Source organism: Rhinoderma darwinii, chromosome 5 (assembly GCF_050947455.1).
Source record: "Rhinoderma darwinii isolate aRhiDar2 chromosome 5, aRhiDar2.hap1, whole genome shotgun sequence".
Classification (NCBI taxonomy): domain Eukaryota; kingdom Metazoa; phylum Chordata; class Amphibia; order Anura; family Rhinodermatidae; genus Rhinoderma; species Rhinoderma darwinii.
In genome coordinates this window covers 273117979-273134165 of record NC_134691.1, presented here as the reverse complement: position 1 = coordinate 273134165, position 16187 = coordinate 273117979, and the positions used below count along the sequence as shown (strand labels likewise).

The following is a 16187-nucleotide window of genomic DNA, read 5'->3' as shown; positions in this document are numbered from 1 at the left end:
AAAAGTGATCAAAAAGTCGCATGTATCCAAAAATGGTACCAATAAAAACTATAGCTTGTCACGCAAAAAACAAGCCCTCATACAGCTCCGTCGATGAAAAAATCAAAGTTATGGCACTTCCAACAGAAAAAATACATTCTTTTTACAAAAGTAATTTTAAAGTGCTAAAAGTGCTGTAAATTTGGTATCGCCGGAATTGTATCGGCCCGCAGAATAAAGTTAACATGTAATTTATGACGCATGGTGAATGCTATATAAAAAAAACAGCAATTCTGGAATAGTTTTTTTGTCACCTGGCCTCCCAAAAAAAAGGATAAAAAGTGATCAAAATGTCGCATGTACCCCGAAATGGTACCAATAATACCTACAGCTCATCCCACAAAAAAACAGCCCTCATACCACTAAGTCTATGAAAAAATAAAATAAGGCTCCCATTCAGCAAAGTAAAAATATGCAGTTGTGCAGGCCAGAGGGGAACATTTCTTCTGTTTCAAGAGGCGATTTATCAAGGCCCTAAAATTAGGGTACCAGGAAGGGGGGGGCCCAATCATATCCGCTGGAAGTGAGGGTGCCCATATTATACCAGGACAACACTTTTCCAGCAAAATTACCCAAACTGCAAAGGTGCGGAGTGTGGACCAAAGGGGGGATAAGAAAGGACATTTATCAGTGCGACACCGGCCTGTGCAGAAAGGATTGTGTCACAGCGTAACACACATCTATGGATTATTTTATTGTTACCCCATTATTATACCACCTGACCTTGCCCCTGTTGTACCCAGCTTACATGTACAAACTGAAATAGCAGTAAGCTCTAAAACAAAACTACCACCAAGGAAAATTCACGCTCCAAAAGACAAATGGCGCGCCCTCCTTTCTGAACTCTACAGTGTGCCCACACAGCTGTCTACTTCAACATATATGGCATCGCCATACCTGGGAGAACCCTTTTAACAGTTTTTGGGGTGTCTCCAGTGGCACAAGCTGGGCATGACATATTTGCCACTGAAATATCATATCTAGGGAAAAATTTACATTTTTACTTTGCACCATCTGCAGCGCAATCATTTATGGAAAAGTCCTGTGGGGTGAAAAATGCTCACTACACCCCTTAATAAATGCCTTGAGGGGTGTAGTTTAAAAATCGGGTCACTTCTCAGGGGTTTCTTTTATTATTTCACATCATTGACTCTGCAATTGTAAACCAATACTTTGTAAGTTGCCAAATTAGACCTCAACTTTGCATGGTTCTCTTTCACTCCTAAGCCCTGTCGAATGTCCAGGCAAAAGATTAGGGCCACATGTAGGGTGATTCTAAAACTGGGAAACACAGCATAAGGCCGGGTGTACACGAGCGTGTGCGTTTCGTGCACGCAAAAAACTCGGCATTTTGCGTGTGCAAAAGGCACTTAACAGCTCCGTGTGTCATCAGCGTATGATGCGCGGCTGCGAGATTTTCGCACAGCCGCCATCATTATGACACTCCGTTTGGATGTTTGTAAACCGAAGAGCACGTGGTTCTTTTCTGTTTACATTCAGAGTTTGACAGCTGTTGCGCGAATCACGTGTGACATACGTGATTTTCACGCACCCATTGACTGCTCGAGCAACGCATACATTTAGGACATGTCGTGAGTTTTATGCAACACACTCACGCTGCGCAAAACTCACGGACAGTCTGCACTGCCCCATAGACTTACATAGGTGCGTACGACACCCGTGAAAATCATGCTCGTGTAAATGAGGCCTAATAATTAGAGAGCTGTCTTGTTATGGTGGCACAAGCTGGGCGCCACATATTGGCATATCAATGGAAAAAATACAATTTTCACTCTGCACACTAATTTCTGCAAAACACCTGCGGGGTTAACATGCCTGCTACACCCCTAGGTAAATACCTTGAGGGGTGTAGCTTCCAAAACGTGGTCACTTCTGGGGGGTTTCCACTGTTTTGGTCCCGCAGGGGCTTTGCAAATGCGACATAAAGACCAGAAACCAATCCCGCAAAATCTGTACTCCAAAAGCCAAATGGCGCTCCTTCACTTCTGATCCTTGCTGTGTGCCCAAACAGCAGTTTATGACCACATATGGTATATTTCCGTACTCCAGAGAAGTTGCTTTACAAATGTTTTGTTGTCTTTTTTCCTTTTATTTGAGAAACTGAAAAATGTTGAGCTAAATCTACGTCTTATTGAAGAAAAGATTGTTTTTTATTTTTACTGCCAAATTCTACTAAAATCTATGAAACCCCTGTGGGGTCAAAATGCTCACTACACCCGTAGATTAACTCCTCAAGGGGTTTAGTTTCGTGAATGGAGTCACATTTGGGTAGTTTTCACTGTTTTGGTCCCTCAGGGGCTTTGCAAATGTGACATGGTGTCAAACCATTCCTGCTAAATTTGAGCTCCAAAAGCCAAATGGCGCGCTTTCCCTTCTAAGCCCTGCTGGGTGTCCAAACAGCCGTTTATGACCACACGTGGGGCACTGTTTTACTCTGGAGCAATTGCGTTGCTTTTTTTTTTTTTTTTTAGTCCTTGTGGAAATGAGAAAAAAATGGCTAAACCTACATTTTTTTTAAAATAATGTCGATTTTCATTTTCACGGCCTACTTCCAATAATTTCTGCAATAAACCTGTCAGGTCAAAATGCTCACTATAACCCTAGATAATTTCCTTGAGGGGTGTAGTTTACCAAATTGAGTCACTTTTGGCGGATTTTCACTGTTTTGGCACCGCAAGAGCCTTTCAAACCTGATATGGTGCCTAAAATGTTTTGTAATAAAAAGGGGGCCCCAACGTCCACTAGGTGCTATTTTGCTTCTGAGGTCTGTGCTTCAGTCCATTAGCACGCTAGGGCCACATGTGGGATAATTCTAATAACTGCAGAATCTGGGCAATAAATATTGAGTTGCGTTTCTCTGGTAAAACTTTGTGTTACAAAAAAAATGGGTCAAAATGATCTCAATGGTGATGGAAACGTTGCTAAAGGTTTCCGTTTGCCACCGTTGTGACAGGGTTCCATTTTGACGGAATCAATAGTGGTCGACTGCGCTATTGATTCCGTCAAAACAACGGAACCCTGTCACAACGGTGACAAACGGAAACCTTTAGCAACGTTTCCATCACCATTGATATCAATGTTGAAGCAAACGGAAGCTTAGGTTTCCGTTTGCCTTTCTGATGAGGGGTTCCCCTGATGGACGGAACCCCCTCAACGGAAGGGCAACGCTGATGTGAACACCGCCTAAGTCCTGGTGTTCATGCATTACATGAACAGCAATTGATTTGAATGGCCAGCAAGTAATTCTACATTTCCCCTGCAGTGGCTGAAACTTATATCTGTACAAGGTTTTCTCCCAAAGATAACAGCTGGGGCATAGAGAGGCCTCTTCATAAGGCAACCTTTTTGATTAGAAATCATCCTGGAATTTTAGGTAAATGTGTGGTGAATTGCTTTCATATGGTCACGAGAAGGTAGAAGCAAGAGAACAGTGTGACCAGTATATCTATATTATATATTTGTTTTCTGATCGGCTTTCTTTAGAGTCGGCATTGATTTTGGTAATAAAGCCTTCTATCTGTGGCAAAATTAAATTTAGTGGCTCTGAGGTGGAGATTTACACACATTTTGGGCACTGCCACTAGATGACAGCTAGGCTAAAACTGGATTATATTGTGAGGTACAGTGCAACTAAAAGGTTCTAGCCGTAATTCTGGTGCCATTAATGGCAAATTTCAGTCTTTCTACCTCTCAGGCTCTTAAATATATTGTAATTCTAAATGCATGTTTGACAGAGGTGGACTGATATACGTTGTTCTTTTTTTACTATTCAATTCAATTTCATATTACTGCTTCAAAAAAACAATCTACAGCGGAACACCGTCCCTGAGGTTCTTCTGAGACTTGTAAGCAGGAATCAAGGCCATGTTCACACGTTCAGAATTGTCAAGATTTAGGCGCTCACATTCCGCTGGCAGTGCATGTGAATAGGGTATTTTATACCAGTCACACACACAAGAAAATAATGGCCATTCTGTGTGGATTTGAGAAATCTGCAGCGTGTTCATCATTGCCATGGATTCTGCGCTGAAAAGCAGCAGATTAGCGCTATTGAATTACAATGGGGCTAATCCTCTACAGATTTATGCTGGGGATTTTCAGAAAAATCCCTGCCAGATTTGCCTAGGATATTCCACATTTAGTAGAAGGTGGTGTTGTCAGTGGTATATAGTAAGTTAGACTCCCTGGCATCCAGATGGGAAAAAGGTATTAATTGGTTAATTTACCTGGCACCAGATCTTGAGTGGATTAGTTCTATTCCCTGGTGTTCTGTTGGGAAGGAATAGTAGTTTTATATTCTTGATGAGAACGAAGAGTAGGTTTTTTGGATCTGTTCAGGAGGAATGCGTGTATGTAGGTCAACTAATCCCTGGTGTCTAGTGCTAGTGTTGCATTAAGGTGGTTTATACTGGACTTCTGTCCACCATTGCTCAATTCAAGGAGATGTGGCCTGGGGAGCTCAATATTAGAATGGATATATATCTTGCTTTCACAATCTCCCAATAGTAAGTCGTAGTGGGCTTCCCAACAACAATTTAAATTTTTTTTTGTAAAAGATTAATAACTTTTTTAATCCGATTACTAATGGATAGTTGCAGAAAGAAAATGTATGCGTTACTAAATGCTGTCAGGTACTTGGAGGCATTCTCACCCCTCTTTCCCATCCTTATAGGACTTATTGTATTAATACTAGTATGATCGCAGTTTTCACCGAAGATCAACATACACAGAAATTTAAAAAAAATTGATTAAAAATGTGCAATAACTGTATGCTTAAAAATTTTATATTGTAAAAAAGTTCCAATTAACCAAGAGAAAGGCGTCTTGTAAAATTATAAAGAAAGCATAACGAAAATCAGAACTATTGAGTTGAAAAAAAAGAGTTTGCCGGAATCTATTACCGCGTGAGAAGCAGTCCTCTTATCTGTAGTTAATGACAGTTGTTTTACACGGACAAGCAGTAATACACTGCAATACAGAAGTGTTGCAGTGTATTATAAAAGCGATCGGATGCTTGCGTAGTGAAGTCCCCTAGTGGGTCTAGTAAAAAAGTTTAAAAAAAAATATTGAATAAAGTTAATAATAAATAAATAAGTGAAAATCCCACTTTTTCCCCTTTACAAAATGCTTTATTATTAAAAAATAAAAAATAAAGTTACGTTACACATATTTGGTATCGCCGCGTTCATAACGACCCCACTTATAAAGTTATTACATTATTTAACCCGCACGGTGAAGGCCAGAAAAAAACAATGCAAGAATTGCTGTTTTCTGTGAATCCTGCCTTAAAAAAATGTGATCAGAAAGTTGCATGGACTCCAAAAATGGTACCAATAAGAACTACAAGTCGCCCCGCAAAAAAAAAAAAAGCCCTCATTTAGCTGCATCGACATAAAAAAAAGTTATGGCTCTTCAAATATGGAGACACCAAAACAAATAATTTTGAAAAAAAGTGTTTTTACTGTGTAAAAGTAGTAAAACATACAATAGCTATATAAATTTGGCATCGTAACAACCCGCTGAATAAAATTGTTATTTATACCACAAGGTAAATGGCGTAAATTTAGGATGCAAAATAGTGACAATTGCTGATTTTTATTTTTTTTTCCCTATCCCCCCCCCCCCCCCAAAAAAAGTTAATAAGTCAATCAAATCAATAATGATATGTACTCCAAAAAAATACCTCTTAACCCGCAAAAAACAAGACCTTATACAGCTATGTCAACGCAAAAATAAAAAAAAGTTATAGCTCTTGGAATCAGAAGATGGAAAAAACGTAAAAAATAGCTTGGTCATTAACCTAAAATAGGCTGGTCATTAAGGGGTTAAAGATATTCTGTGTGCTATAGATAAATGAGAAAACAACGGCTTTATTTGCCTCACAAACTCCAAACATCGAGCTTCTGGGGTGTTTAACTATTGTGAACCAATAGTAAAGCAAATGCTCCGTGCACAGAATGCAGCCACATTGCCTTTAGAGTAAGGCTCTGTTCACATGGGTGTATTTAATGCGGTTTACGCGCCGAAAAACTATTCAAAAATTGCGCCGTTAGTGCATAAATCGCATTTTTTTTTATGCACGAGTGTTTAAAAAAAAAAGCGTCGGAGCAATTCTTCGGCGTGTAAAACACGAAGAAAATGCGCCTAATTTCCATAGTCCATAAGAGTCCTATTTATGCGCTAAAAACCCTGCCGAAAGCCCGCACAGAACGCAACGAAACGTGTAACGCTTTGTAAAAAGCACTTTATAAAAACTATAGCGTTTACATGTCGTTTTTTTGGGGGGTTTTTGAGTGCCGTGTGAACAAGGCCTGAAGGCATATTTCGCATAGTTGCTAACGTTTAAACATAATTTAGACCCCATAATACAGATCCAAATATTACACCATAATACATACCCCACTCCACCCACGACCCGTTCTTTTAGAAACGTTTGTGAAGGCGACGTGCTGGATTTTATACACCTGTGGAGGTGCGTCCCAATACTTCTGTGCATAAAGTGTATCTGATAACACCGATTAAAACTTTATATTGACTGTGAAATGTAATATATTGGTCAGAACAAAAGTGTAGCCGTCAGCTGTTCAACCTTTAATATTTAAAAACTCCAGTTACTCTAACCAAGGATATAATCCAGGACATTTCTAAGCACAAATAAGAAATACATTTCACAATACAGTTTATACAATGTATAAATTACTTACACAGGATATACATATAGGAAGGGATAGCGAATGAGTTGGGACCCAATTCAGAGAGCGTATTCTAAGGGCTTGTCCACACGTAACTGTTTTGCTGCAGAAAATTTCTGCAGCAATTCCACAGAAACTGGCAGGAATTCCGCTGCAGAAAAACCGCACCATTTCAGAAAATGGAGCAGGTTTCTGCTCATAAATTTGACGCAGCATGTGGATGGGAATTGTTAAATCTCACCCACTTTGCTGCTACTGTAGGCAATTCCGGACGGAACATACGCAGCAATTTCGTTACGTGTGGACAAGCCCTTAGAAGCTACGCTCATGGAGGAAAAAGTCCGGCACACCATAAAAACTCTCAAATCGTGAAACCGCTCGATGGCTTCAGTGCTGCTGCAAGTGGTTAGTGCCGTGTATAGATGCTCATTGAAAAAAATATCCATCTCTCTATAACATCCTTTTTATCCAGTGTATTCATTCCACATGTTTTTACCTTGCACATTCCTGCATGCGAAGTAATCGAGACAAAAACATTTCACTTCTGAATTGGTATATGCTATAGTCAATGAATTTTATGATAGTTTTTTAGAAAAAGGCTTGTGTGTGTGACATTTCTTATAACTTTATATTACTAAAATGTATTTCCAGGCAGTATATGTTTTTTTATTCTTGGTTGTACCCTTCATTGTCTTCCAGCTGTGTTTGCTGATTGCATTTCTTTGTGTGAGGTTTTCCGTCTGGACAGACTATGGTGCTTACCGCTATTTTGAAGTCATCACAATTTGCTTCATGATACTAATAATTATCCTTTATGTGGTGAACGTATTCCGGATTTACAGAATGCTTACTTGTGTATCATGGCCTCTAGCGGTAAGTAAACCTCTAATATGCTTGTACAATGTATAATTCGAAAAGCAAACCATTTATATTTCATGAGTAGAAATGATTAACACTAAAATTGGTGGCTATGGCTGATTGAAGTGTATGGCAAATGTGCTTTAGGCTCTGTTTACGCAGTTTTTTTTCCATAGAGTTGAGGCATATGTTATTTTACAGGATGCTAATGGATGCTTTTACAACTGGATCCTGTTGCCATTGACTTCCGTTGTAAAATAAAAAGTATGCATCCGCCCTTGAGATCACTATTATCATTCATTTGTATGAACAGGAATGCAGGGATGACATAGATCATATCTTCTTGCCACCTACCCTTGTATCAAATCATATATAGTACTTAAGCAAATGAGATTGCTTGAAACTACTTCCAGTCCATTACTGACAATGACTAAGATGCTTTACTTGGTAGATGGTCGAATATTCTCCTCTCCATGCCCAGAGCAACAGGTAGAAAAATAAATGATGTCAATAATATGTGAACCTTCAGAAGCTGTAATAGTTTAAGGGAATGTATATAACAACATCAATTTACTTTTGTTGGGTTTGCTTTCATTCTAGGAATTGTTGCACTATGCCATATGTACCTTCCTGCTCCTCATTGGCTCCATTGTGGCTGCTGTAAAAAGTTATGGCATTGGTGGATTAGTAACTGGATCGGTAAGAACATTGTTGTCTTTTATCAGCACCGCATTCGCGTATGTGTTTGTATATGTATGTACACTACCGTTCAAAAGTTTGGGGTCACCCAGACAATTTTGTGTTCTCCATGAAAACTCATACTTATATTTATCAAATGAGTTGCAAAATGACTAGAAAATATAGTCCAAGACATTGACAAGGTTAGAAATAATGATTTTTATTTGAAATAATAATTTTCTCCTTCAAACTTTGCTTTCGTCAAAGAATGCTCCATTTGCAGCAATTACAGCATTGCAGACCTTTGGCATTCTAGCTGTTAATTTGCTGAGGTAATCGGGAGAAATTTCACCCCATGCTTCCAGAAGCCCCTCCCACAAGTTGGATTGGCTTGATGGGCACTTCTTGCGTACCATACGGTCAAGCTGCTCCCACAACAGCTCTATGGGGTTGAGATCTGGTGACTGTGCTGGCCACTCCATTACAGATAGAATACCAGCTGCCTGCTTCTTCCCTAAATAGTTCTTGCATAATTTGGAGGTGTTCTTTGGGTCATTGTCCTGTTGTAGGATGAAATTGGCTCCAATCAAGCGCTGTCCACAGGGTATGGCATGGCGTTGCAAAATGGAGTGATAGCCTTCCTTATTCAAAATCCCTTTTACCTTGTACAAATCTCCCACTTTACCAGCACCAAAGCAACCCCAGACCATCACATTACCTCCACCATGCTTGACAGATGGCGTCAGGCACTCTTCCAGCATCTTTTCAGTTGTTCTGCGTCTCACAAATGTTCTTCTGTGTGATCCAAACACCTCAAACTTCGATTCGTCTGTCCATAACACTTTTTTCCAATCGTCCTCTGTCCAATGTCTGTGTGCTTTTGCCCATATTAATCTTTTCCTTTTATTAGTCAGTCTCAGATATGGCTTTTTCTTTGCCACTCTGCCCTGAAGGCCCGCTTCCCGGAGTCGCCTCTTCACTGTAGACGTTGACACTGGCGTTTTGCAGGTACTATTTAATGAAGCTGCCAGTTGAGGACCTGTAAGGCGTCTATTTCTCAAACTACAGACTCTAATGTACTTGTCTTGTTGCTCAGTTTTGCAGCGGGGCCTCCCACTTCTCTTTCTACTCTGGTTAGAGCCTGTGTGTGCTGTCCTCTGAAGGGAGTGGTACACACCGAGACTTTTTATTTGGTGGATTGGAGGGGGTTTGGTCCTGAAGAGCGGTCCTGGGAGCCAGAGGAGAACCTCAATGCCCCTACTCTTCTGAAGAAGTTTCTCTCTTGCTCTGGTCCCAAGTAGAGGGGGCGTAAGAGGGGGGGATACTGTAATGTCCGTGGCTGCGGGCTGTCAGCTCCAACCTCCCCCTGACGGCCGCAGCCACGAGTCGGCAATCGCTGGCCCCAGCCTCCTCAGGAGATGCCAGCGCTCGCGTCCACTCACCTCTGCCGGATCCCATAGGGTACTCGTGCCCGCTCTTAAAGGGGCAGCACGCGCACCGGACCTTATGGATGAACTTTGACCCGTGAGTACCCTGGACTATAAGAGGGGTCCAGCCCCTAGTTCTATGCCTGAGCGTTGTTGTGTTCCCTAGTTTTGTCTTTGTGATGGCCTCCTAGTGTGTTTCCTGTTCCAGTCCCTAGCAATCCATACCTTCCTGGTCTAGTGCTGTGCCAATGTCGTGCCGTGCTGCATCCACGTCTGACCTGCCTTACCTCGCCTGACGTCCGCCTGCTACCTAAGTCCCAACTGAGCCTGTCCTGCAGCTGCCTGAGCTGCCACAGTTACCTATAGAACTATAGACATTCACCTGCTCCCTGTTAGCCAGCTGCCTTACCGCCAAGGCGGTACGGCCCAGTGGGTCCACAGACCCTTCATGACAACTGTAAAGCGACATCCAATCAACCTTGCTGCATTTGGTTGAATCTGAGCAGAAAGTATATCCCTGAGCACTTCAGAATTCATCCGGCTGCTTCTGTCTTCAGTCACATCATCAATAAACACTAGTGACCTAGTGACTTTGGCAGCCATGCATGCCCATGCCATCATACTGCCTCCACCATGTTTTACAGTGGATGTGGTGTGCTTTGGATCATGAGCCGTTCCAAGCCTTCTCCATACTTTCTTCCTCCCTTCTTTCTGGTACAGGTTGATCTTCGTTTCATCTGTCCATAATATGCTGTTCCAGAACTGGGCTTGCTTCTTTAGATGTTGTTTGGTAAAGTCTAATCTGTTTTTTCTATTTTTGAGGCTGATTAATGGTTTGCACCTTGTGGTAAAGCCTCTGTATTTACTCTCATGAAGTCTTCTCTTTTTTTTTCATATTCAGATTTTTATTGGTTTTTAATTCACAAAAGTACAAAACATAGTGGAAGGAAGGCCTCCTAACACTAAGAGGAAAACAACAAATCAGGGCAAAGCCCTAATTTAAAAATAAGGAAAAGTGTGCATCACATCCTATGACAAGGACATCATACATCAGTAACATTAATGTACATAAGAAATAGGAGCACTGCATAAAGATGAAACGGAAGAAAAAAAAAACGCTCAGAATCCCATACAACAAGTACAACGGGAACCAATAAATGCAACAGAGGAAGCAAGGCACAGTCCCCTAAACGGGGGAAGAGAAAGAGTAGAGAAAGTACGGAGAAGGGGAAGGAATAAGTCATGGGGAGCCTGGACTCCAGTCCGGACTATCATGAGTGAAAAGAGCAAGAGCATCACACATAGCAGGGGGCATGGTCGGAGCAGCAAAATCCCAGGAAACCGCAAGGAACATCTCAAAATAAGTCTCATAGGAAAGGGGGTGGAGCGTGTCTCAAGCTACTGCATTAAAATAGGTGGAAGAAGAAAGGAACGTAATCCATTGAGACTGCAGACGTGTACCTAGTAGAAGCAGCTTGGGAATGGTCCACCAGGTGTTCCATTCTCTGTATCAAGGCTGCCTCCTGACACCGCTCATCTAACAATGGGGGAAAACTGCCGTTCTCCACCTACGCGGTATCACTGATTTTGCAGCCTGCAAGAGATGCCTAGTTAGGGAACGTTTATAAATGTGTAATGGCATAGGGAACATGAATAAAGGAGCCGCCTCAGGGGAATTGGGGACTGAGACTCCAGTTACCACTAATATTATTTTAAGGACAGCATCCCAAAAACTCCAACGAGGGGCAACTCCACCAAATATGGGACATGGAACCACCCATAGCTCCACAGCGCCAACAAGCGTCTGACACGGACGGCTACCATTTATGAAGAGCAGCAGGAACCCGGTACCATCTAGAAACAATTTTGTAACTAGTTTGATGGGCTCTGATGGCTATAGAGGCTTTTTGGGAGAGAGAGAAACACCGTTTCCATTGTGCGTCAGTGAATGTCGTGTTCAAGGGCGTATCAGCTGTGTAGATGGATTCTAAAGGGAATAGAGAGGAATCGGCAAGAACCTGAGTAAAATACATAGGATTGGTGGATGACCTTCCCAGGAAGGAGAGACAAGCCCTACCAGCAGGAAAGCCTGGATTGTCAGTAATAGGGCTTAAAGGGCCCTACGGGTCTGAGTGAACCTCCCACCACCAAAGACCGCAACGCCAGGAGAGTGTGGTAAACCACAAATGAGGCTTGAGTCAGTCTGTTCCCAGACAGGGTCATGAAGTCTTCTCTTTATGGTAGACTTAGATACTGATACACCTACTTCCAGGAGAATGTTCTTCACTTGGTGAAGAAATACTCCTTTACAACATCTACCCATTATCCACCACTGTTTTCTTCCGTGAACATCCAGGCCTTTTGGAGTTCACAAGATCACCAGTGCGCTCCTTTTTTTTTTCCAAGATTGTACCAAACTGTTAATTTGGCCACTCCTAACATTTGTGCTATCTCTCTGATGGATTTCTTCATTTTGTTCAGCCTAACGATGGTCGGTTTCACTTGCATTGAGTGCTCCTTTGATCTCATGTTGTGGGTTCACAGCAACAGCTTCCAAATGCAAATGTCACACCTGGAATCAACCTGCTTAATTGATGATGAATTTAAAAGGGAATAGCCCATTAAATAGCTTTTGAGATAATTGTCCAGTTACCTTTTGGTCCCTTGAAAAAGAGGCAGCTACATATTAAAGAGGTGTAATTCCTAAACCCTTCCTCAAATTAGGATATGAATACCCTCAAATTAAAGCTGAGTCTCTGCACTTTAGGCCCATATTGATTATATGACTGTATATTCAATATGTTTTGGTAAACCGTTAAAATACCAAAACTTGTGTCACCGTCCAAATTAATTCTGGACCTAACTGTGTATAAACTGCACATGTAGACACTGAAGGTGTCCTGTGGTATCTGGCTTCAAGATGTTAGCAGCAGATGCTTTAACCTCTTTGAATCACGTGCATGTACGTCATCTGTGGCGATTAGTTGACGCAGAATCCCGTACATTCGCGTACTTCTGATCGTAATCGCTGCAGGAGCCCAGCTGTGACTGAGAAATGAAAAAGATATCTTGGTCGTTATGGTGAAAATAGGCCTGGTCGCTAAGCGGTTAAGTCCTGTAAGTTGCAAGGCTATGTAAAACAAAACGTAATTCATTAGACTACCAGGACACCTTCCATTGCTCCATGGTCCAGTTTTGATGGTCACATACCTATAGTAGGCACTTTTGGCAGTAGACAGGGGTCTGCAAGAGCACTCTGACCTGTCCGCGGCTATGCAGCCCCAAACCCAACAAACAGCGATTCACTATATGTTCGGACACCTTTCTATCATAGCATTAACATTTTCAGCAATTTGTGGTACAGTAGTTCTGCTGGAGGATGGGACCAGATGGGGTTAGCCTTTGCTCTCTGTGTGCATCAATGAGCCAAGGACACCCAATGTTCATGTCACCGGTCCACTGCTTGTCCTTCCTTGGACCACTTTTTGATAGGTACTAACCACTGCATACCAGGAATACCCCACAAGACCTGACGTTTTGGAGATGCTATGACCTATTTATCTAGCCATTGCAATTTCGCCCTTGTCAAAGTCGCTCAGATCCTTACGCTTGCCCATTTTTCCTGCTTCCAACACATCAACTTCAATAACGGTTTGCTTGCTGCCTAATATATCCCACCTCTTGACAGGTTCCATTGTAACAAGAGATATATATATATATATATATATATATATTTATATTTATATGTAATATTGTTTTTTTTTCCTTTTCAGATTTTTGGATTCATCGCCTCGTTCCTCTGTATTGTAGGCATGGTGCTCTCTTATAAATTGACATTTGTAACTCAATCCAGTGGTAAGTTATTTAGACAAGCATATATTCTTGTGTGTATAAGGTGGCCCCTGTTCACATAGGTTTACCTTCAGAAAGGAATTCTGAAATGTAATAATTTGACATGTTATATGTACCATATATAGTGCATTTACAATCGAAATGCAAAAATGGCTATATAATAGTAAATCGTGCTAATAATTTTTTATTGCGCCAGCCATTTTAGCAAACGTGACAACCTGAAGTGCAGCCGTTTTTGGTCTGCTGCTTAGGAACTGATGATAAAAGTGTTGCTTTGTTATTTATTGAACACGCTGACAAAATGACAAATGGTCCTTTTCTGAAAAAATTATTACAAATTGACAACCAATATGGCTCCACTTTTTGTTGTCACCTTTGCAGAAAGGCACTTAACAGCTCCGTGTGTCATCACCATATGATGCGCTGTTTGTAAACAGAAAAGCATGCGGTGCTTTTCTGTTTTCAATCATACTTTTTACTGCTGTTGCGCGAATCACACGCGTCCCACGGAAGTGCTTCCGTGTGGTGCGCGTGACTTCAATGATTGCGTGATGCGCGAACAACTCTCAAATATAGGACATGTCGTGCGTTTCACGCAGCGGACACACGCTGCGTGAAAATCACTGACTGTCTGCACGGCCCCATAGACTAACATAGGTCCGTGCGAGGCGCGTGAAAACCACGCGCGTTGCACGGACGTATATCCCGTTCGTGTAAATCCGCCCTTACTAGTAAAATAGAACATAATTATAATTTTTATCAGCAAAGTTTTATAGTTCGCACAATTAAAGGAAGTCTGTCAACAGAAATTTACCTATCAAACTAGCAACAGAGTATATAGTGTATGAATGTAATGTTATTTTCCTTCGCATAGGTGTCTCCTTTGCAGAGAAAATCATTTTACCATGCCAATGAGCATTTTGGAGTAGCAAGGCTGTCACCATTGCTCCAAATGGAAATCTTTGCCCAGTCCCCGTCCCCCCCCTTCCCTCCTTTCTTTGATCGACAGGGGCCAGGCAGTGTAATAGCAGAGTTCACACCTGACCCTTTAGTCTCCTGAATGAGCACAGCTCTGCTTCATAATCGGCACATGCGCACTACATCCTTGACGTTTCACCGGTCTAATCGGCAGTAACGTGCATGCGCCGATGACAGACTACTACTGCGTAAACGATTGTATCGTTTACGCAGCCTAAAATATTATCGTTGTCTGCAGCACATCTCCCAGCCGACATGATAGAAATGTAAGCAGAGCTATCGAAGTAACGAGCGCTCGTCCCCATACATTACTGATAACTCCTTGTGAATGGAGCAAATGAGTGCTGATCAACAAGCTGTCTCGTTGGTCAGCGCTCGTTTACATGGCCCTCGTCTGCCTGTGTAATAGGACCCTAAGGCCAGGGCAACACCTAGACTAGTAGCGCTACTGATTGATTTTAACTACTGAGCTACAGCTGAAGTCCAAATGAGTACGATGAGTTGCATGCAATCTTGGACAGCAACTTGTAAGTCCACTGGGGTTGAGGACCCACTGGGCCACTCCGCTGTAACGGAGTAGCAGCTTGTCAAACAATTATAGGAAAGTCACCAGTTGGGGGTACCTGCATGGCAGACTGGTGGTGGATAGCTGGAAGCTGGCTTGTGCTGCATTTTCGGGAAGCTGGCTTGTGCTGCATTTTCGGGAAGCTGGCTTGTGCTGCATTTTCGGGAAGCTGGCTTGTGCTGGATTATCGGAAGCCGAACTGGTCTCGGAAACTAGACGCACATATTGGACTTGTCACGGACACCAGATACTGAAGTCGTCAAGGAAACTGGACTTGACACGCAAATCAGGAAGGGGATAAGGAACCTTTAGGCTGGGTTCACACGACCTATTTTCAGACGTAAACGAGGCGTATTATGCCTCGTTTTACATCTGAAAATAGGGCTACAATACGTCGGCAAACATCTGCCCATTCATTTGAATGGGTTTGCCGACGTACTGTGCAGACGACCTGTCATTTACGCGTCGTCGTTTGACAGCTGTCAAACGACGACGCGTAAAATGACTGCATCGGCAAAGAAGTGCAGGACACTTCTTTGCAACGTAATTTGAGGCGTTCTTCATTGAAGTCAATGAAGATTACAAACGTCAAAGACGCCTCGCATATTACGAGGAGGAGCTTTTACGTCTGAAACGAGGCAGCTGTTTTCTCCTGAAAACAGTCTGTCTTTTCAGACGTAAAAGCCTCTCATCGTGTGCACATACCCTTACAGACTAACATAAGGTTAGCAACAACATTGCTCAGGCACTGAGGAAGTGGGCAAAGTTCCTTAAGTCCAGGATGTGCTGGGATAGGATGGGAGCAATATTCCTGGTACGCGATCTGGCCTTTTAAGAGCGGGGACGAGCGCGCGCACCCAACAGGCACATCCCGGTGGGGAGAGCACAGCATGCCAGCTTCCTAGAGCAGAGAAATGCCGGCGCAGCGGACAGGGAAGCTGGTGGCCACTGGGGTGAGTCAGACCTGTGGCCGCTGGCGCTGCACAGCTGTAACTTTAAATAGTTCAATTCAATCTGTAGTACCACAAGTCAAAGCATAGCCCTGGCCTAAGAAGTTTGGTATTGCAAGGGATTGAT

At 42.4% G+C, this 16187-nt stretch overlaps 1 protein-coding gene across 1 annotated transcript in view; it reads left to right on the top strand.

Annotated features, from left to right (window-relative positions):
* CMTM7 (CKLF like MARVEL transmembrane domain containing 7) overlaps positions 1-16187 on the top strand; it is a 50879-nt gene that overhangs the window by 32117 nt on the left and 2575 nt on the right. Inside the window, exons 2-4 of the mRNA XM_075828606.1 lie at positions 7452-7625; positions 8211-8309; positions 13489-13570. Of these exons, the coding sequence (XP_075684721.1) occupies positions 7452-7625; positions 8211-8309; positions 13489-13570 (355 nt within the window). The remainder of the gene's footprint in view (positions 1-7451; positions 7626-8210; positions 8310-13488; positions 13571-16187) is intronic.